General features: G+C 40.8%; 1 protein-coding gene across 1 annotated transcript in view; it reads right to left on the bottom strand.

Moving 5' to 3' along the window:
• LOC129766974 (protein serrate) overlaps positions 1-20461 on the bottom strand; it is a 162466-nt gene extending 142005 nt beyond the window's left edge. The window contains exon 1 of the mRNA XM_055767572.1: positions 19016-20461. Coding sequence (XP_055623547.1) covers positions 19016-19081 — 66 coding nt within the window. The 5' untranslated portion in view covers positions 19082-20461. The remainder of the gene's footprint in view (positions 1-19015) is intronic.
• Positions 20462-23266: the final 2805 nt, after the last annotated feature.

The raw sequence follows: 23266 nt of genomic DNA, 5'->3' as shown, positions 1-23266 counted from the left end.
GCTTCATCCACCTGTTTACTGGTGGCAAGCGGCAATAATGTAGTATCTCTCTAAGAATTCTTCAGCGTGTGTGTTTGTGGGTATCGTAATGGAACCTAGTAAATCAAAAAACCCTCTCCACGAATGGAGCCCGGGCAGATGTGGATCGGGCCAATGCACGCCGAGCGTGTGTATATGATTAGGCATAATTTGTCAGCTGAGCCGCGGTGGTTCGGGTAGTACCGAGCGCTTAGCTGAAGAATTTAGTGAGTAGTTCTGATACCATCCGGAAGGAAGTGCCGAAGAATAGAAGGACGGATTGAAGCTCCCAGTCACGACAACAACAAAGGCTGCACCGATCGCTCGGCGACCTGTACAATCTTGCGTGATTATCCGGTTGGATTGCAGCATTGAAGGCAATGAATGCTACCTAAAGAGACAAAGATAATCTTCACGATTTATTGTTCGCTTCGTGCGACGACACGGGAAAATCCGTTCTCGGAGAAAGACGCAGACCGAGCGAGGTTATCGATCCGCAGCAAAGGTTAATCGTTGGGAAAACTGGCGCACAGCTGTTTTGCATATCAGCACTATCCGATATCCCCCGGAAGATCGCTAAAACCTCGAGCTCTAATCTGTCTGCCAGTATCATCCAGTCAACTCTCGCCCACCTCAAACAACAACAACAGCAACAAGCACTGTTTAGCATATCTTTTCGATAGCAATGCATCACATTGTCGATCTGATGACGAAAACGACGACTCCTCTGCGGTATCGCATAGGGCCGCCTCCACGATCGCGCACCATTATTCGGTGACATCCATTCCGCCGACTGACACGAGACTACAATAACGAGTCCCGGCGTGTCTAGGGGAGTGTCTCCCACTAAATCGTATCTAATTAAATGAAATTTTATATCTTAATAACAATCGCTGCCGCGCCGCGCCGATGAAATTTGAATAAGAATGACGGCGAGAATGAGCTGCGAAATATGAGAGTGTCGTCGGCGGTTGTAGTCGGGCCTGTTCCGAGGTCGGAGGAAGCCGGCAATGTTCGGGCTGACACCAAAAGACACTACTGTGCTCTGCCAAAGCCCACGGGCGAAAGGAGATACCATCGGAATCTCGAGGAGACGATGAACTCAACCTACTTAGACACGCGGCGGAAGATGCAATTGTTGTAGATTTTGAAATATGAAAGTATTTTCTTAGGTAAAATAAGAATATTGGTTAGCACCATGTTATACTTCTGAACGGTCCGAAACCTGGCTGAAGGCGAACATGTTATTTTGGCCGTAAGGCATTTGTCCTTTAAGCAGTCTAGATTTGGCCCCCTCTCGGCTAATCAATATGGGCGTATATTGACGCGAAGACCTGTGGATCCTCACATCCAAGTGTCGATTCTTTGAAGTCTTCCACCAAGGCGTAAGTTCAATGGCAGAGGTCTATGTTTTAAAGTTATGCTTTCGATTTCGCAATCGCCTGGAGAACGTAATTAGTGACATCGTGCCAAATTACACCAACGCTTCACAGGACCTTGTACTCTACTTCAAAGTTCGGTTGGTTGCTTGCTTGCTCGTTGCTCGGTAAGAACGAAATCATGTTCGGAGACAAAGACTTCATTATTTGACCGTTCAGGATTTGCTGCTTCTCAACACCTTCCAATTCAGCTAAACATCGTAAAATTCCCTTCGACTTATTGTTTGTACCGCTCGAGCTACACTGTTCCACTTTCGGAAACGTCCGAACACATCACACACAGTACATGGGGCCTGGTTCTCGAATACACTTTACGGTGGAAACGGAATGAAACGTAACCGCGATGACAACGGTACGGTGTCGACATCTGGATACGAGATTAGTTTCCCACTAAAACTTATCATTATAATATCAAATTATCTTCAGATGAAATTTTTGTATGAGATTATTATATCACATGAAGAAAACAAAGCTTTCCATTCACATTGAATACCAGTTTGATACGAAGAAGTTAATATTCATTAATGATTTTGGTACTTTCGCAAACAAGCAAACCTGTGTTCCATCAATTGCCCGGTTAGTTTGAAACATAGGAGACGATCCTTTAGTTAGGTCCGACCGAGCGTTAGCAAGCGTCGGACGGCATACATTTGGCCGGTTAATTTTTGCACTGAAACATAAATGATATATTTCAAAGCAAAACTTAACTTAACTCTTAACAAAACTCTGTTCCTTATCCTCGATTGATGGGGACTACGTCCATTCACTGAAACATGTTACAAAACCGCTTGAACCGTAGTTTCAGCTAAATTGTTCTTCGAAACACAACGTACGAAAGGAAAATATACGCCAGGTTTGGATGCTTTTATTATAACTGTAAAACTTTAGAATCGAATATTTTTGTAAACAACGGTTTTTTTTTTCATCACTGTTCATCTTGAGAACAAATATAAAAACCAGCGGTAGGTTGTATCTGTGATATAACCGCAAGCTTAATGTAGGAATCTTTTTGCAGTTGTTTAAAATTGCATCCTGACCAATTCTCGCTAAATGAACTAATGAATATTATCTTGTTTCCTTGGACAGAATGATACACGTTGGTTAGTCATTATTGTTTTGGAAAATATTCAAACAGCACCTAGCTGACTCCTCAGTTGCTAGTTTTAAACGGTCCCATCTAAGGTGCACAAATTGGACCAACCAGAACATGGGATTTTGTGGGATTTTTTTTAGTGCTTGACATTTTACAATCAATTGGTAATTTCCTTCAAGAACGTCAGTTTCGATGGAAAACCCAATTGAAAAAAAGATTATCGAGCTTTCTGCTAGGTAAATCGTCAATTGGAAGCGTAAAACAAATATGTCTGTTGAGGGGTTTGAGAGTATATGACATGTAATATACTACATGAACAAGATTCATTTCGAGAGGTTCATTTGTCACTAGCTTATGTGTAAAGTTTAAGGTCATTTCGTTTATTTGTTCACAAACTATAGTTGAGGAATTTCGTATTTCGATCAAACATTTTCCATTCTGATGGAATGGAAGTGGTTGACGAATTGGAAAAACGTTTCTGCTCCTTCGAGTGATTTAGTGAATTTTAAAAAGGGCCGTACAAACACCACAGATGCACCTCGCTCTGCAACGCCAAAAGAGGCTACGAATCCAGAAATCGTAAAACAAGTGCCTCGACTCGTTTTGAACGACCCACTTTATGGTCGTTACGCAAGTTGGCAGAGGTCGTAGGCATTTCAAAAGAACAAGTGGGATACATTTTGGACATGAAAAAACTCTGCGCGTGATCGGTGCCGCGTTTGCTGACCGTCGACCAAAAACAGTGGCGCATTGATGAATCAACAGCCGGTTTGGCGTTGTTGAAGCGAATCAAGTAGACTTTCTTTTCGACGTTTTGTGACAATGGATGAAACGTGGATCCATTACCACACTCCTGAGTCCAATAGGCAGTCTGCAGAGTGGCATTGAGGCATATTTCAAAGACATAGACGTTTCCGGTCGACGCGGTACCAGATTGGTACCAGTTTTGGCTCGAGATTGCTTGTCAAAAAAGACACTATTTAGTGTCGATTTTTGACAAATTTTAGACCAAATATCGGAGGCCAAAATGGGAGCTGTGAACCCTCGTAGCGATCACCGGGCGTTCCGCTGCCAATTAGGCTATCTTTGTTTTGTTTCTTTTGAATCGCTCAACCGTTTTCGTTTTGTGATTCGCAGAAAAATATATTTTAGTAAACAATTCAGCGAAAAAAAAAAAATTTAAGACCACTTTTCGACGAAAGCATTGGTCACTCTGCTGGAGCAGAGTCCGGATAACGTTTTTCAAGCCATGCTTTGGTTTGCACTGTATTCTTTTTCATCAAAAAGCAAAGCAACGAAATTCAGATTTTTCCATTTTTTTCACAATAACAAAAGTTGCTTCATTCTCAATGCTGCAACTCACAAACCAATCGACCGATTGAATTTTGACACGTTCCCATTGAACGATGGTGCTCTGTGATAGTCAAGTAGATTTTTGCAAGAGGCGCCATCTAGACGTCAACCTTATGAACTTTTCATCCGAACTGTTAAGAGAAGGGTGGAAGATACAACATTCAGTGATACCCCAACCAGCATGATGGGCGTTGAGAGTTTGAGCGGCGCGTAAATGAACATAGCAATAACACTTCAAATGAACTCTCACCGTCAAAACATCGAACCCGACGAAGTGTGGCTGAATATTGTATCTTCCGTCCTTCTCTTATAGATGAGGCAACGCGCTTCGATACAACAGGATTCTCTGAGCGGCGCGAAAATAGGCATAGCAACTACATTCCCATATAGAGGATCACGTTGCATCGAAGCGCGATGCAAATATAAGAGAAGGGTGCAAACACAATATTTTTAGAGTCGAATAAACTGCAAAGCTTAAAGCTTCTTAAAAACAAAGAAGGGAATGGATTACAACATTCATTCACGCTCCGACCAGCTTGATGTGTTGACGGTGAGAGTTTATTTTGGGAATGTTGTTGCAGCATTGAGATATTTCCATTGAATGAAAAGTGGAGGAAGGAAGTGAGAAGGTCCCACGTCTCTCCGGGAATGTCCACGACATTACCCATTCGTCATTTTTTTGCGATTCTGAATAGTTAAAAATTATGCTTCTTTGAAAAGATTTGAGTTGATTCGTATGAAACTCCTTTCAGAACAGTCGTTAAATCAACTTGACTACGTTTTTATCATGTTAGTAGTATCTTGGGTGACTTCTCTCTGATCATATCCCATTCTGACATATACTAATATTGATAATAGGCTGATCTATAATACTCTATATTCGTCGATTATATCATAATCACACCATTCGCCGACCTATTTTTCGCCATCTTCATATTCGGTGAAGTACTGCTCTACAAGCTCATGTCCCATCATGATTTTTTGTTGTTGAACCCATTCCGGTCTTTTCACCATCCTGACAAAGTTCGAATTTGATATTTGCTGTCTATATCGGTCGGTCGAAACGATCTGGCTTTTCAGCGGATATACCAGGGTTTCCGAAACAACATTATACCAAGCAAACAATGCAATGTACTGAAGCAGTGCGAAAACAAAAGTAGAGTAAAATAAGGATAAAATGAAAACCTCAACACAGAACATGCAGGAAAAAATGAAAAATTTCGAATGCTTATAACTCGAACATTTCTTAATAGATCGGAAAGATGTTTGCATCAATTGATAGGAAATATTTCTACGCATCTATCACGATTGATGAAATGTTATTTTTCCTGAGATAAGAAATTGAATAACTGTCAAATGTCAAGCGCTGTCTAAAACGCCCTTACTGCACCGTTTTTATTGACCCGATCTACGGTTTCCCCAACACAGACTTCAAAACCAAGGTTTTGAAGTCTGTGTTGGGTAAACCTTGAATTGGAGAAATTGGCATTGCAGATACATGCAAGCTCGGACACCTTTTTGTTCCCACCGAAATGTGTTCCCCAACAGAGCAATCAAAATCAAGGTGCCTTACATTACATAGCGTTTGTTCAAATTCTTTACTTACACAGCAAATATGTTCAAATTCAATTGAATTCGAAAAGTGTGTCATTCCATCAATGATTTAATCAATACAAACAAATGATTACTAAGCCAACGGTAGTCCCACGTCAACCTTGCGGTCATATCACCCATTTTTTTGCAGAATGACATATTTTTGAAGTTTAACTATTAGGAAACAGTGTTCTTTCATGAGAGTTTTACTTGTGGAAAACAATCTTAGACACTTTATTATTCAGCATTGTCTGTATTTCTAAACAAGAAAACTCGTAAAAATCGTGATCTAAATAATAATAACAGCGTGAACTGACCTTATCATTCGGTATATCGTTTCTCTTCTCATATCCACCAAATATTACGTCAAATCCCGGTGCCGAAAAATTGCTCCATTTAACGATCGATAATTCACATCCAATGCTCTATTCAAGAGTGAAACCTTCAGTTTTTACAGCAAAAAAAAAACACCAATTTGAATAATTTTGTTCGCGAGAGTTGAATTCCATCGCACAAAAATCGTTCATTAGCATATGTTCCAGCTCACACACTAAAGTTCGCGCCGAAAGTGACCATTGTCCGAGCGAGCTTGATAACTGCTCACCCAGGAAAGGACTCGAACCCATAAAAACCATATAACGACACTCAACCAAAATTGCGCAATTTCCAAAAAATATCTGCCTCAACCCAAACACCGCCAGCACCCATTTTCCATCCCCGGGGGACAAATCCCCTGCAGCAAGGACCGCCTGCTAAATCCGACATGAATGCCATATTTTATGTCCCCAATGGCTCTATCAGCCCCCAACCAAAAAGGTGAAAGCAGCTGCGGGCGAAAATCCGAAAATCAGAGCACACAGATAGCAGCTGCAATTGGCCCCGAAATCACATAAAAATCGTGCGTTTGCAAGCGGACCGTCTTAAGATTGCCACCCGCGAAAAATTATCCTCTCCATATGACGCCCCAAAATTGGGTCATCCGTAAGCGCACCACGCAAGGTATGTGCACAGATTCTTCTCAAACCGCCGGAGCCGTTATAATCCCAGCAGGGTCTCTGATGCAGGTCCGCAGTCCCAACGCGACGAACCGCAAGCCAAACGATTCGCATAAAGCGCCGATTTTTACGAGCGCCGCTCGGCGGAACCGGAGGAGAGGAGAAGACGCGCGGTCACTTTTAAATGAGCTCCATTCCAATCTGCCATCAATTTTAACTGGATTAATTTTTATCTACCGCAGTGTCTCGCGTTCTGACAGTTTCAGCAGAACTCACAACCATTCCCGCCGAAAAGGATGCTGCAGCATCTCTCCTCGGGTCCAAAGAAGTTTGCTTTCTGTTTCGTTTGGGTCGTTTTTTTTTTTGTTGCTTCTTTGTTTTTTGAAACGAAATCAAAAAGAGCCCCAAAGAGGCAACCGAGAGCGAGGCAAAAACGAAGATTCTAATTAAGATAAAATTGGAGGTAAAGGAAAAATTGCTGTCTGCTGGGGCCGTGTTGCGTGTCTTTTTTTATCGCTCGGCCTCAAGCTTGAGCCCGGTTTGGGGTTATGTCTGTGAATGTGTGAATGTGTGCGCGGGATCAGCTCACGGTGATGGGAGCCAAACAGTGGATAGGAAGAAGAGATTGATTTTTGTTCCCTTTCTTCAATTTTTCAGGTGGAAGTGAGTCCAGAGGTGAACACACAAGCAATGATTCAACCTTTTTTTACTCCTCTGACCGGTCAGTCGTCTTTTTCTTCCATAGATTTTTTAATAAAATCATCTTTATTTAAGCGCGCTTTTGCTGTGTTTTGGATCGGGTTCATTCTTCCTATCCCTTCCTCTTCCTCCCAAAAAAAAAAGGTACGATGCTTGAGAATCTCCGGCTTCTCCAGCGTTGTTTAATTGGTTGCTTCGGTGGAGGAATTTGCGCCGGATCTTTCCATAGAGACTCCTCTTTTCACCTTCGTATTTTGATAATTTGGAATTCGCCTTTGTGAGGAAATAATAGGAACAAAACCCGTTGTTCGGCGGGAAGAGTCCCGCAAGAGCAAACTTTAAATTCCACACTGGAGAGGCAGTGTTCATCGCCTTGATCATAATTAACAATTGGCTTGATCAATTGTAACTTACACACTGGCGAAACGAATCGATCTTGGAATAATGAACGATCTAACCATCAATTACCACCGCTCGTAGATGCCCGGGCCCGATCAGGTTTTGTTGTCGATAGATCGCCCGCGTTGGAGAAAAAAACCCGCTAACTGATAATCAATTATCGTCTCCAAAGAGCCCATAATCAACTCATCTTTTTCTAGCGATCTCCAAGCGCCAAATCGCTCATTAAATCACACCACCTTTCTCCAGACACACAGACCGATCGTCAACAGCCCCAAAGAAGAAGACCAAAACGCGCGCACCCTGCATTTACCCAAATGGGCACACACTAACGAGAGTGTTCCTTCGAAACGAAGAAGTAAATGTTTCGAATGGCCGACCCGGTCCGGACAATTCACTTACATCGCCAGGGGAACCGATGGCTTGCCATTCACTCGCAGCACAATTGAATCCATTACGACCGCCACCAGAAAAGCCCCTCTTCTTTTTTTTTAAATGCCCATAACACCTCGATTCGACGAAAAACAACAATAAAAAAACACTCACTAAATATATACCAGCAGCAGCAGCCCATCTCTTCCATTCACATTTTTTTTCTGTTGCACTTTTTTTTTTTGGCTCGGTTTTGTTTCGAAAAATAATTTTCCGATTATCCGCTCCAAATCACTCTCACACTTCATTAATATTCCGAAAGGGGGATCCCTTTCATATTTTTACGATCGCTTGCGCACACACACACAAACACATCGCCACTCTCCGCACGATCGATGGATCAATGATCAGCGGATTGGAATCATCCATCGCCGTGTCATCCAGCGACGTGTTTGTCAATGTTACAATGTCGACAATTTTGGCAACACGATGGGGATGTGCCCTCCGCTTAAACGCAGCAAGCCATGGGACCTTCACCCCACGCGAGGGGTGGTAGGATGGTTCAACATACACAGTTCAAGATACGTGGGTCATTAGGAGACTGAATTGTCATGTTTCGCCATTGCTTCGCTTTGCAAAATGCGAAACAGTGTTTACATATTTTCTATTACAGATTTCTTGTCTATAGTACTAATGTTTTTTTGTTATCAAATTCTTATGTAAGGGGCCATACATTAATTACGAAAGGGAAAAGGGGGAAGGAGAGGTTTTGAAAAATATTATAAAATCTTATTTGAGTTGAAGAGAATTTTTTTTCTCGTTAATATTTGTTAGTTTTCGGTTAACTCATCTGAGCGTGTGGCATGAACAAAGCATACCTTTTTTCCTACACTAACTTTGATGAACGTCAAAACTCGTTTTACTGGTGTTGTGTTTGATTGGTTTTTTCGATTTTGTTCGGTTTTCTCGTCAATATTCTGTTCCGTAATGTGATTTTAAGTAAATTAGTGGATGTCAAATCAAGGAGATTTACACGTAAAGTGTTAACGTGCGTACCGAGATGTCCATCCGGAAGAATCGGGCCCTGAAACTCAGCATAGAGCAAACACGGCTCGGAATGAATGCAAATCTGAGTCCAAGACGTTTGAAGACTCGCCAATTTGTTGTTAATCGGAAGATCAACGAGTGTGAGGCGGTCAAACTTCGAAAGCGCAGCGGGTACAGCATATTTTTTAGCAAGGTAAAACATTGAATGAAATTTTCATCAAAAATGTTGTGTAGTGTTGAGTTTTCAATAGTTTCAAAATGCACTGCTAACATTTTTTTCGGCAGGCCGCAACGCAAACTCAATCAAAACTCAATGATCTAGAGCCACAAGTTTCTACATCGACGGATGTGACTTTTTCGTGCCATGATACCGGTACCGGCAGGTCCTCAACAAAACGATCTGATCCAGAAAAGAAGCATCATAGCACTCCCACACAAGACCGCATTTCTGCAGAGCTTTCAACACTGCGAGCGCAAAACGATGTACTTGTAACTGCCAGAAATTCAAAGCATTCAAAGCGTATATAAAAGTGAAGAAACAACTTCTCAAGCAGAGCAGAAAAAACGCTAAATACCAAAATAAATTCAGAACGAAAAGAACGGATGCAATTAAAAAGCTAACTGCTTTGAATCCTGAAAATGTCCGAATCCTGGCAGTAAAGGACGAACCTGGAATACCGCGTTTCGAGCAAGAGGATAAACTGCTTTAGACAAAAGTGGCTTGCCGCGGGCGAAAGACGGAGAACGGAAATGATAAGAGCTTGCAGAACGTTGGATTATCTTCACGCAGCGGTCATTGAGCAAACGTTTTGAGATTTCAAGAACTGACCTCCTTTTACGATTACTCCCAAGAAACTGTACAACAATCGAAGGCAAGAGGTACGTGGTTACAACCCCGGAAAGTTTCAACCTTATAGTGAATTAGCAGAGATTAATTTACTTTTTATCATTTTACTTCTTACAAATCGTTCTATGCAAAGCACAAACTGATGAACACAAAAAGCATGTCGATGGAGTCTTTTGCACAGCATCAGTCAGGAATGTTGAACTTTGGCATCGTTCCTGGGTCCAGAACAGATCGTGTTCATTAGCCAAGATGATAAGGCTACGTGTAACTCTTCCCGATCACGATTGGGTGGTTGCACCCAAGCACAAACTTACGCCTTCAGTTTACAGTGCGATGGTAATCAAGGAACGAGATCTTGGAGCACCGGATGCGGTATCCTATTCAGGGTCAATTCAGGACATTCGAAGCCTTAAGCACTCGCCATCAAACGCAAATACACACGCAGATGACCTCAAGATATTATTGAATTTGAGCAGTTGCTGATGGACCAATATTGATTATTTTTTCTGTAGACTGTGGGCCTGACGAAAACCTTAAGTAATATCTAGAGGATTCACTTAAATTGACATTTCATCAAATAAGACCACATTTAATACATGAGTGCTTTGTAGGTACCCCAAAGTTATTGCATTTGCTGTAGAGCATTTCGTTTCGCCGTTTTAGTCATGACCAGACCGTAGCGCTTTCCACAGAGTTGAATGGCTCCATTGAGCGAACAGTTGGCGGATGTGAAACATATGAAACATTTGGATCGCATCTGGATGGTCAATTTCAACAGCGGCAGGAGAGGTACTTGCAAAGATTTGGAACGAATTTGTAATCGATGGACATGGAGTTGTAACTGAATTCAAGCCACCCGAAAAGGAGCAAAAACTCCCGTAGCTTCCTGATTCCTTGTGGTGCAGCACCTGAGTCACAATATGTCTTGCAAGTTGTGAAGTGTAGAAACCCTTCCTTCTGCAAGAAAATGCGCAATAACCTATTCAGTATTTTTCCAGACAGGTTTCGTCCTCCCTCTTACACGATCAGACAAACGACAGCCGGACTACTTGTAGCAGAGCCATCTGATGTCAAAAACAATGATCAGTTTTTGCCATTATTCCAACGACTTTCGATTCGTAAAATGCCTTACGACATGCATTGTCCATCGATTGCCATAAATCTTCTAGGCCGCATATACTCAGATTGTGGCCATTCCAGATCTATACATTCTACACGACGCAGTGCCAATACCAAGATTAAACCACCTCGTGTTTCAACCAGAAGAGGCAAACAATTTCTATGTGTTCTACTTGACAAGGAAACTGGTTCAGAGAACGTGGATGCATTAGAAGTTTCCGAGTATATCCCAACATATGATAACAACTTGGATTCTGAAATTCGTACTGTCCGTGAGTGGATCACGAATGAATTTACAACGGACAATTGGTTCTGATTTTTCTTCGATATGAATACACTGACTTTGTACACTCAGCACTTTGTTTGATATTTTTGTTTTGTTTGTAATATTTTTGTTAATGTGCCTTTTTTTTGTATTGTCTTACAGACTGTTTTTTAAATAAAATTTAACGCGTGACCAAGCGAGCTAAAGCCTGTCCACCTTGAATTTCGGACACATTTCTTTCAGTGTAGTTTATGAAATATTTCACTAATCAATGAAATATTTCACTTACATGACCCTCCTCTTTATTCCGATGTCCAAAATGTTTACATTCTTCTTCAGTTTGGTAAAATGGCGTCGAATCAAGTGGAAGTACGCAAACGCATTTTGCGCGAACGGCAGCAAAATCCAACACTGTCGGTACGCGATCTCGCCAAAAAGCTAAAACTGCCGAAGAGTATCGTGTTCAGTGTGTGCAAATAGTTTGACCAGCACTTAACTGTGGATCGGAAGGTTGGAAGCGGAACAAATCGAAAAGTATGCTCCCGACAGATGGACCGAAAGGTGGTTTCCATTGTTGAGAAACATCCCAACCTTTCAATTAGAAATGTGACTCCAAAGGTTGGAAAACCAAAATCATGTGTACAAAAAGTGAAGCAGAGGCATGGACTGGAGGTGAACAAAGCGAAAAAACAAACAAAGTACAAAGTGAAAAAGGTGCCCAATCGTGATGATAAGCAAAATTTCACTACAAAAAGCCGTGCTAAGGTGCTCTACACACAGTTTTTGCAAAAATGTTCATGCACCATAATGGACGATGAAACTTATGTCCTCGAATTATGTTCACTTCAAACAGCTTCCGGGTCTCGCTTTTCATACTGCAATGCGAAGGGATGCCGTAGCCGAGTGTTTCCGGACCAAGAGCAGTCTAAATTCCCTAAAAAGTACTTGGTTTGGCAGGCCTTATGCAGTTGTGGCCAAAAATCCAAATCTTTCGTTTCTACCGGCACTATCAATAAAGATGGCTACGAGAAGGAATGTCTCCAGAAGCGGTTGCTACCATTTATAAGAAGCCATGACCTTCCAGCGTTGTTTTGGCCAGATTTGGCCTCCTGTCACTATGCAAAATCCATCCTGGAATGGTATAATGCAAATGAGGTCAAATATGTGCCAAAAACAGCAAATCCACCGAACTGTCCAGAACTTCGCCCAGTGAAAAAGTACTGTGCTCTGATTAAGCGAAAACTATTCGAAACTAAGAAGAAAGCGAATGGCATTCATGATTTCAAGAGGAGATGGAAATGCACCGCCGCCAGCATATCTAAGGATTCTGTACGGAACCTAATGGCAGATGTTCCCATGAAAGTTCGTGAATTTTACAAACAACGTAATTAACATTGAAGTAAGCTTTCCTTGTTTTAAATATAAGTCTATTTTACTGAAATAAACAATCGATTTTGTTGTATTACGTGAATTTTTGTTTTACTGGCATTATCTTGGTGTCCGAAATTTAACGTGGACAGGCTGTACCTGTTCAATCAACAATGATGTGTGTGTTTTCTATTGTTTCCCTCGGCTTCGTTCAGCAGAGAACTTTGAACCTCAAACATAATTTTTTTAACGCAAGGCAGCGCATTAGTAGTAGTGATCGCTTCATACATAGCTGACTGCGATTGCGCTGTCGCACTTGAAGATGCAAAAAAAAACTGTTTGAATGACGACAGGCTCAGATGAAAGGTTTGAACTCGGTAGTCATTACTGCTTATTTCGTAGTGTTGTGTTGTGTTGCCAAGTGTAGCCATCAGATTACATTCTTCACGGATAAGAAGTTTCACCCAAACAGAAAAAGTAAGCATATTCGGGATAATATGGAAATTACTATTAAATTACCTTCTATAATTCCTCATCCTCATCTACAAATGTAAAATTTAAAAAAATGATTTTTTTTCTGAGGGTCTACCTGTCATATAATATGAACAGTTTGAACGCCTCTGGAGCAGGATGATATTGATTTTATTTAAAAAAGTATGAATCCACCATGTTGACCAAATTGTTGTCCCATCGAAAAATATTTTACCGCAAGCGATGATTGAAATGCACCTCGTCTAAATTCGCGACCGTTCCTTTTAAATTTACTCTAGAGAATCAACCAAAAAGATGTTCCATAATTGCTCATTCTAATCATTCTAATTATCTGATTCCCTTTCAGACCAATAGTGCCAATGTTCCAATGTTGTTACTTCTCATGTATCCCAATTGTTGTAAATGACATTTGGCAACGCTGGTCCAAACAGAGACAAATTTGAGAGTTTCCTCTTCTCGCTCTTATACTATTTTACTCTCCTAGTTTGTGGATGAATGTTCTCACGGCTTGCTTACGGTTATCGGGAATCCAAACATTTACTTGCACACAGAGTCAAATCTATGTCATAGATCACGAACAGATGGAACACAAGGATTTTATAGTCAATTAATATTTATGTATTTTAATTATCTCAATTATTGAAACATTTCCTCTTTTGTCTTCATCTCATCTCCTACAACTGTGTTCAACTCTTTTATCCGCATCAACAGTGGTTCAGATAGCAAAAGCATGAGGAAACAGATGTTGTAGAGTACCCTGACACTTGTAATGTTTTTAAAAGGGGTAACTGCACCATTGTAAGGGGCCAATATTTCGCATTTTAGCATTATATCCGCCCTGTATCAGCATATAAAGCACTTGCTTAATATGAGTCCTGATGAATGTCATTTCACAAAACATCTTCAATCCGTAACAGGAATGCATACTATGTATTCGGATTAGCTGAATCTCAGTCGGAAGCATGGAATGCGGACCTCTTGGACTATGGAAGTTCGATTTTGGATTTCAGTTTCAGTCATTTCCATTATCTGCCACCTTGAATTAGAATATGGAATCGGAAGCGGCCATTTTGTAAGCTGAATGGGGAATACATATGAGAAATTTGGAATAGTTTTAGATTCGCAAATAAGTTACCGCAGGTTGTCAATAGATGGCTACATGAGTGAATCAAATTTAGACATAAGGTAAACAAACCGCTTTGACATTTATATTTGAGTGTGCGTGTTTGTCTGAATTGTCTGATTTTGTACCCAACAACCGTCATTTGCAGAAAGTATTGATCTTCTCGCTTCATTGAAAAAAAAACGGCGACTGAAGCGTATCGGGAACTCCAAAAAGATTACGGAGATGCTGCTCTAATTGCAACAATTGGTTCTGTCGCTTCAAACACGATTATCGACGATGTTGAAGGCCGACTGCGTGGAAAAGCTCTAAAAACTTTGAAGGGATTGCTCGATGAAGATCGATTGAAGGCATAGATCGATAAAGAGACGTGCCAAGCTCATGAGTGGGTTGATTCAGCATTAGAAGTTCCATTTCCAGGCGAGTTCATGTGTTGGAGATGATACAAAAGCAAGTAATTGGGGTACCATTTGATTTGAACCCAAGGGACGTTGAGCGTCCTTTTTTTCGTCTGTGAATTGAGAAAAAAGCTTTTTTTCATTGAAATGTTGAAACCGGACGAAACCATCACGAAGGAATGTTACCGACTGGTACAGTTGATGTGATTGAGCTGAGCACTGTCCGATAAACAGCCACAATGCGAGCAGAGGCACGAAAAAGTGATTCTACAGCATGACAACGCGCGGCATTATGTTGCCAAACCCGTGAAAATCCCTACTTGGAAACACTCAAATGAGAAGTTCTGCCCCATTCGCTATATTCCACAAGTATTGTGCTGTCCGATTATTGCTACGGGCACATGATTTGGCTTATTCAAGGTGGCAGATAAAAGAAATGACTGAAACTGAAATCAAAAATCGAGCTTCCAGATTCCATAGTCCAAGAGGCCCGCATTCCATGCTTCCGACTTAGTTTCAGTCAATCTAAATACATATTATGCATTCCTGTTACGGATTAAGGAAGTTTTGTGAAATGACATTCATCAGGACTCATATTTAGCAAGTGCTTCATATGCTGATATAGGGCGGATATAATGCTAAAAAGGAGAAATATCGGGTTGCACTCATATGAAGGCAAATGGTTCGATACATGGATAGCCCCAAAAGATAGAGGCTTTCAACGTTATGGTATTCGAGTTCGCCCAGAAAGATGGGAAAACGTTTGGTAATATTGTGTATGGTTCATTTGTAACCTTGTTGTCACAATAGAAATAGAACTACATAAAACGGCCAGACATTTGTTGCGCTCCCAGTAACTTTGAATCAGAATTGAGATTTATTCTGAATCCAGAATCTTGATCTGGATATGAGATAAACATCTGAATATGATATTTGAAATAAAGAAACTAGTTAGCAAGAGTTTGTACTTTTAGTTTGTACTGTCTTAGAATCTGTAATCTGCCACTCCAACCTCAAAGGGACCACAAATCTGTGTGGATTCCTTGTGCAACAAGCTCGTTGATTGATTGCCACTGAATCTGCTGGTATTGATTCTGTGTGGAGCTGTTTTGTTGAAGTAAATATCTATCATTTTAAACATTTTAAACAAATGTGTCGAATAATAAAATTAGCAAAAAAGCAAATTAGGGTTCGTTTTCCAGCCAAATAACAATACTTAACTCACTTCAGAGCCGAGTTAGAACTGAAAAATTATGAGCATAAGGACTGCAAAGGCATGAGAAGTTTATGTGTAAATAGCTTAATCCCTGATTTTCATTTTCACGCCCAAATATTTTTCCCTTCTACAAAAATCGTTATCGAATATTCAATTATTATTGAATCGATATTTTGTTTACTGAATGTCAAAATAAAATGTATGTCCAAGGCAACAAATGTGTTTCTGAATTAATAAAAAAAAAGAACTGTCAAACATGGTCCGGTTTGACTAAACAAAGACCACATAATAAATGTGTAATGTGCAATGTCCACTTGTGCTCCACAAGTAAACGAAATTGTTACGTAGAATACCATAACTAACTATCTATTTTAGTTTTCTGATAACTTTTATTATGTTTTTTTTTGTATTTCAAAGCAATAAATGAAATTCTTCCTCCATTTACTTTTATGGTCCATAGGAAAAAATACTTTCCATGAAATTATAGAAAACCTATACACTCTGCTATGTTTTTCTTGTGATATTCTCTCACTTTACATCCACAATAGCTAAAATATTGTGTCGTATTGGCATATCAAGTCTTGGATATCTCATGGTCCTGAAAGAGTTAAGCGATATCTAAGCGCTGCAAAACATTACCTTAAAGATTTACCTTGATACATCGCTTTTCAGAGCTACAGGGTAACTTTGATATAACGTACATTTTACTTCTAAATTGTACGTTGTATCGAATTGTTACTTTATATCGGAGCATAATAAAGAACTCTGAAACGTAGCTTATATTACATTCTTGTGTTGCTGTTTGAGTAAGGATTCAATTAGAAGACGAAGCCAACTTTTCCCATGATGTTTCCCTTCGTTCTGTTGATTGAAGTTTGATTCATTTAGAATCCGTAATCACAAAACAGTTGTATTTCGGGATTGGTTAAAGTTACAACACGAGCTGTAGTATCAAAATACAGATAATTTATTGTTCTTTCAGAAAAAAAAATATCCAAAAAAATTTTTTTTAAACTTTGATAACGTGTACGTTATATCGAAGTTTCCCTCATCAGACCATTTGTTGGCGGATTTTAGCGTATCATTTTAGTGATGCACCGGCAAAATCCAGATACCAATTATTTAGTTCAGCATACTATCGCGTGATACTTGCGCATATCGTGTTCGGAATTTGGGGTCAAAAAAATATCATGTCAAATAGGCGAATTCCCAATAAACAAGATTCCTCTAATATATACATTTATTTTCTTTTTTTTTTTTTTTTTTTTTGAGGAAATAGAATTGTAGCATGTAAAATAACAGATTTTTCAGTATTTCTTCTAACGAAAATTGTTGATATTCAACGGTCAACGTGTTTATGAAATGTTTTATGAATTTTGAAGACTTAAACATGATTGATTTTGATTTTCTTGATTCTGAAACTCTATAAATTGGTAGATTTTATCATTTTGTGAAAAAAAAAATTCATCGCCAAATATAAATTCATAAATATTTTGTTCTATATCATATCTGGACTCTAATAATTGTCAGTTTTTGAAGTTTTTGTGAGAGACAATCAACATATCTCGCGTAACTTTTGAAAAGGTCCTATGTAACAAATGTAAACAAATCGAGTTAATGGATGCACGCTATTAGTTTTCAATCATTGAATGTATTACAAAAACAATCGTTCACGTATCTATCTTCTCCATCTTTTTGTCGCCGATACAAAAAAAAACCAATGTACAGATTCGAATTTTAAGCACCCGGCTGTTACTTCGGCCGCCACTTTCCTCCGACGGCCGAAACGTCCGAAGTAACGAAGCAGTCAATACAACTCGCAGTCGTACTTCGGTCGTTTTGGAATTTGTTTCTTACAGGTGTTGTTATCGATTTCAGTGCAATTCAACAAGTGATAAAAATAATAATCAGTCTTTAGAACGAAATGCTGATATTTGGATTATTGTTTATTAGTTAGTTTCAAATTTTTATAGTGCAACGTAATATGTCCAATGTGCAAACGCGGGCAGTCAAAACGTCCAATGTAACATTTTTCGCCCCGAGGCTTCAACCTTAATCTCAAATCACGGAACAATAGTTACGATTGGTTTTACGGAGTTATTCTTGACAGCTAGTGGTGAAAACAGTGATAAAGATTGATAGCTTTTAAGACAATTCGCGAAATAATGTTCGGGTCTTAACCTACGTTTTTCTCGAGTTGGTGAAAATGTTACATTGGACCTTTTCAAAAGTTACGCGAGATATGATCAATAAGTTTATTGTTTTTTTTTCTACATTTGCTGACTTCCATAGAGCTTAATTTCTAGCAAAACCTGTTTTCACTGTTCTGCTGACTCACGGTTATCCCGTGTTATAGGATAATTCGATTTCACTTTCTTCGAAATTCGCGTGCAATAAGGGCTAATCAAATTTTCGCATTCAGACTCAATACCTAGATTCTAGAAAACCTTTTTTTCGAAACAGCTTGTTTAAGGGCTACCGCCTGGCAACCCTGCCTGACGTGTCCAGAGCGGTTATTATCTTTCCTTTCAACGCGAGCGGCACAGGAAGCAAACCAAGGAAACCAAGAGTTTCGTAATGCATTCATTGTTCGCCGCTCTTGGTGGAATTCCCACAGGAAAACTGAGATCCCACAAAGCGAAAGGAGAAAAAAAAAACAACAAACAAACAAACAAGTGTGAGTTACGATAGCGACAGTTGTAGGGAAATAGGGTTCTAAGCAGCGCGGCGATATATTAAGGATCGTTTCAAATGTTTTTTTTTATAATCGTTTGGCGGGATTCTTCGAACGGATTCCATCGAAAACATCTCACATCAATTACTCATATTCAATATGGTGATGAGGGAAAAGATGGATTGCCAATCTGCAGGTAGCGATCTCCAGCATGCGATTTATGCCTCTCGCAGGCGCTCTTGCATACGAAATGATTTCGGTGTTCGTTTCACTACACTCCCAGCTGGCAGTGGAAGCATATATATGCGCATACGCGTGGGAATACAGCGTGATGAAACGGCGTTCCCACCCATGCGCGCATCATAACAATAATAATCGATTAAATATCTCTCGGCTTGTGGGAAGCGAACGGAAATCAAATTTCTCGGGGTGAGTTATGGAAGAAATATCGATGCGGTTTGGTTCAGTTCATACCAATAGATGTTTTAAGATCGGAAAGACTCACCATTGAGATCATAGTTGTTAATACGATTGCAACACCGGTCCACATCCGCAGTTTACCGATGCCCATCTTCGCTACACACACACGCGCACGCAAAAACAATTCACAAATCACTTATGTTGTCGAAAACGACAACAGTAACAGACAGAAACCGCTGCTAGACGGTTGCTTCCTTCACTGTTTTAACTGCTTCAGCTCGGTTCCAACAACGAGATCCGCTACTTCCGCTACCACTTCTTCCACTGAAACCAATAGTGCCAATTGTGTTCGTTCCGGACCAAACGACATTCATCACTTGTTCCTAATTACACATTCCCTGTTGCTACTGATCCGGTCAGTACCATTCTTTTCCCCTAATTTCTACACCTTGGTATTGGGTCAAAAAATTCTTCCGTTTTTTCTTCTCATTGACAAATCACCACGCAATAAAAATTAATACTATTTCCGACCAGCTGCTGGGAACTCTCGTTCACAGTATTCAATTTATTCCGGCCCTATTCCAGCCGCACTTCTGATCTTCTCGTTTCCACAAACATAAAACAACAACAACAACAATAACAACGACGAAAAAATCACTTGCGATCGTGCCACTTGCCAGGGGCTGTCGTCACTTCCCCACTAATGAGCGGCTGCACGAAATTTATTATCATTTTCCCTTCGGTCTGCTCCATGGGAGGGCACAATTGCCCTGGCTCTTCTCAGCTTCAGCAGACTATTTTTAGTACCGCTACTACTATCTTCGACCAGCCCGACCACGGTGTCTGGCCCCCTTGCGAAAGCGCAAAATAAACACCCGCAGACACGGCCGTAATTACGCGCGGGACACTTTACCCAAAACAATCACACATCACTAGTCCCTCGTTACATACAACTGCTCGGTGGCTTCTGCTTCTCGCTCTCGATCTCTCTGTCTGGGCAGATGAATCTCACCGCATCCGAATATCCATCCCAAACTCCCAAAGCTTTGAAGATCACCTGCTACCTGATCGAGATCGCCGACGGCACCTTGCCGCTTTGCATTGTGTCAAAGTAAGTAGCTTTATTCGTTTTGCTTCGGTTTCTCACGACTCACACGACGGACGGAACGAGCATAACGGAAATCCCGAGATAAGGAACCTTGTGCACACACATAGAGGCCAATACGCGCGCGGAATTTTGCCTTCGACCCAGAATCAGTGGGATATCCAATAAATTAGCGATGGTTATGGTTATGATTGCGAGATTATTGTCACAAACGCGCGCACACACACGCGAACACAGCCACACACGCGCGCGCACACAATCCAAAGATGGAACTTCTCGTGAGGATCGGTTGTCAGAGGCTGACGACAGACGATGATCAATTCCCACAAGCGCGAAACACTGATCAAACAGTTTACACACTTTGCGCAGCCAGAAGTCGTGAAGTAACGCGCGATACCAACTGAGCAGCGGTAAAACGTGAACTGTTTCTCCAAACGTCCCGCGGCAATGCTGCTGGCTCCGGGGCTGCTGCTGCTGCTTCCAATCGCCGGATTATGCTTTCTTCTCTCGAGGGCTCATAGCGTCATAGGACTGAGTGAATGAGAGGGCGCTCACACGGTGAGATCGCCGAAGGGGCGGAGTTGATTATGTAGCTTGTAGCTTGCGAGAGGGAGCAATGCTCCGAGGCTCGGAATCATCTGTGCATTCGTCTGGGCTGTCAGGATTTTCCCGCCGATGCGTTCCGCTCGCACAACGAAACATAATCCGTATGAAAGTGTGAGACCCGTGAGAGCCTGCGCCTCGAGGGTAACTCTTATCTGGCTCAGTACGAGAGAGGGAGAGGCCGAGGAGAGCGAAAGAAAGCAGCCGCACATTGTGCAATCGAGTCATCATTTTCGCCAAGGCACGCATACTCTTCTTGCTCTCAGCTGTGGAGCGTGCGAATGCCTCTCAGCAAGTCACGTTTTTTTGCTGGATTCTGCTATGCTCGCGCATTCGGTTGGTGTTTTTCGAAACGAGCGCAGTGTGGCCATATTTTGATGAGTGGATCATTGTTCACATCAACATGAGCATTCAGGATAACATATCGGAATAGGATTTTGGGCTGTCCATATACCACGTGGACAGAAAAAGCACGATTTTAGACACCCCCCTTCCCCCTCCGTGAACAAGCGTTTACATTTCTTATAACCCCTTCTTTTTTGTCCACGTGAACATTTCTTTTGACTTTTCTTTTGATATGCATACCAATCAAATCGGAAATTTGCTAAGATTTGTTTTATATGCTATATATTACAATCCCATAGTCTGTATATGGTTTAAATTGATGTGCTTCCAGCATTGCCATTTCCCGATACATTTGTTCTGTTTCTTTTGTCTGCATACCCGAACAGACCTGTCAATAACGGGCAACTTATGGAGCCGCTAGAATAGAAACAACGAAGAGGGATACCGAAAAGAGAAAAATTTGCAAAGTAAACCCCACCCTTGCTTAGCAAGTAAGCTGTCGCTAGCGTATAAGTATTGCATCTCCTCTGAGGAAAATTGCTCGTTTTGTGTTTTATGTTTCCCCTCCAGCTGTGAGCGATAGCGAATATTTCTGTTGAAGTGCATCTGGCATTGCCATTCACACAACCATCCGAGCCATGGCAAAGCAGGCGAAAAAAGAGAACAGTGCAAATGATTTTAGGTCGCTTCTAGCCGTCAGTGTTTGGCTTTGTGTGTGTTGCTGGCTTTTGTTGCGCGAAACTTAGAACTTGTTCATTTCCTGTGCATGTGAATAGCACACCTTCGATACTATCAGTTGCCATTCGTATTTGCTCTCGTGCGCAACGGCTCTGTTCTGATGCAACAAGCACCTAGCTTTGTTGACGGTTTTGACCGAGAGTCGAGAAACAATTTTTCATAAACGGTCATTCTCGTGACGTTTCATTTTTATCGCTGTGTTTGAGGCTTTTGACGTAGGACTACGTCTTTCATTTCTATACCGGGGTGTAATATCAAAGTTTCGAAATCGAAAGCGTTACGCCGGAGACCGAGATTTTGAGCGTTAATAGCTCTTAAACAACTGAACGAAATGGTTTGATAAACACTTCATTCGAAAGATAAAATGTCTACGCGTCATATATTTGTTACTTTTTCATCCAAAAACTTGTTTCAATAGTCTTAAGTATAGAAGCTTAAGTATATAAGCGAGCGCCGCTCGTAAACCCACTCAGTTATAATTGAACAGTGAATTGAGCATGTTGTCGCTGTTGTGGTGAAGCTAATTTCGTTTATCATGAAAGCGCTGATGAACGGTGTCACCAAGAGCCTGTTTGTGCACCTTAGGCCAGAAGGGAATCCATCAGGAGGAGAGTGATGCTACGGTTCCGCTTGAAACATCGGAGCAGTCGCCACACACACACATACACGCGCGGAACTCTCGTTGCTATCATCGTTGCTGGAAAATAATCTGCCAGTTCCCCTGGGAATTGAAAAATACATTCATGCGAAAGAGTTTATTTTAATGTTTTCTATCCATATAACACTGCAACATTTGATTTTGTGATTTTTCAATCAATCGCAATTAACAGGAAAGCTTCTGAATATTTTTTTCCCCATCAGTGGAAAATTTCGTATCCAATATTGGATGCATAACATGAAGAACGGAAAATGTTTTACATCGCGAAAATCAAGTCATTTTCGAGCGATTATTTGCTTTCTACTCATATAATGCTGCGACCAAATACATTTCTTTTTGGATTTTTTCAATCAAGTGCGATCAACGTAAGACCACGTCTTTCGGAAATTTATTAGAGGTGCAATGAATCTTAAGGAATTCCCGCTCTACGCGCACTGGCAAACAATGTTTACTCAACAATTTCTCAAACGAGGAATGGGTGTTGTGCGAAAGGATTAGCGAACGCGAAAGCGACAAACGGGAGAAAGAGATGTTTGGAGGTTGAAGGAAATTGGCAGAAAACTTCTTCATTCTATCATTCGAAAAATGTGATTCAAACAACTTCGTTTTGCCAGAAAGAGATTATTAATGCTCAAAAAAGGAATTGAGTCCTCCGAGGAAATTACCCAACGCAAATTAGAGTCGACTATCGATTGCGGCATTCGTACACAAATAATTTTATAATGCAGTTTCACCAAAGTGATTTCTTCGGATATATTCACTACATCATGTCATGTATTTCATATTCTTCATTATGAAATCCATATCCATGGCACCTATCGGTATCGAATTATCATCGACACCACGATTTTCGCTAAATGCTTCTTTCAGTTCGGCCTGTAAAAAAC

This window comes from Toxorhynchites rutilus, chromosome 1 (assembly GCF_029784135.1).
Source record: "Toxorhynchites rutilus septentrionalis strain SRP chromosome 1, ASM2978413v1, whole genome shotgun sequence".
In the NCBI taxonomy this organism is placed as follows: domain Eukaryota; kingdom Metazoa; phylum Arthropoda; class Insecta; order Diptera; family Culicidae; genus Toxorhynchites; species Toxorhynchites rutilus.
The sequence above is the reverse complement of the archived record's forward strand: the minus strand, read 5'-3'. Positions and strand labels throughout refer to the sequence as shown.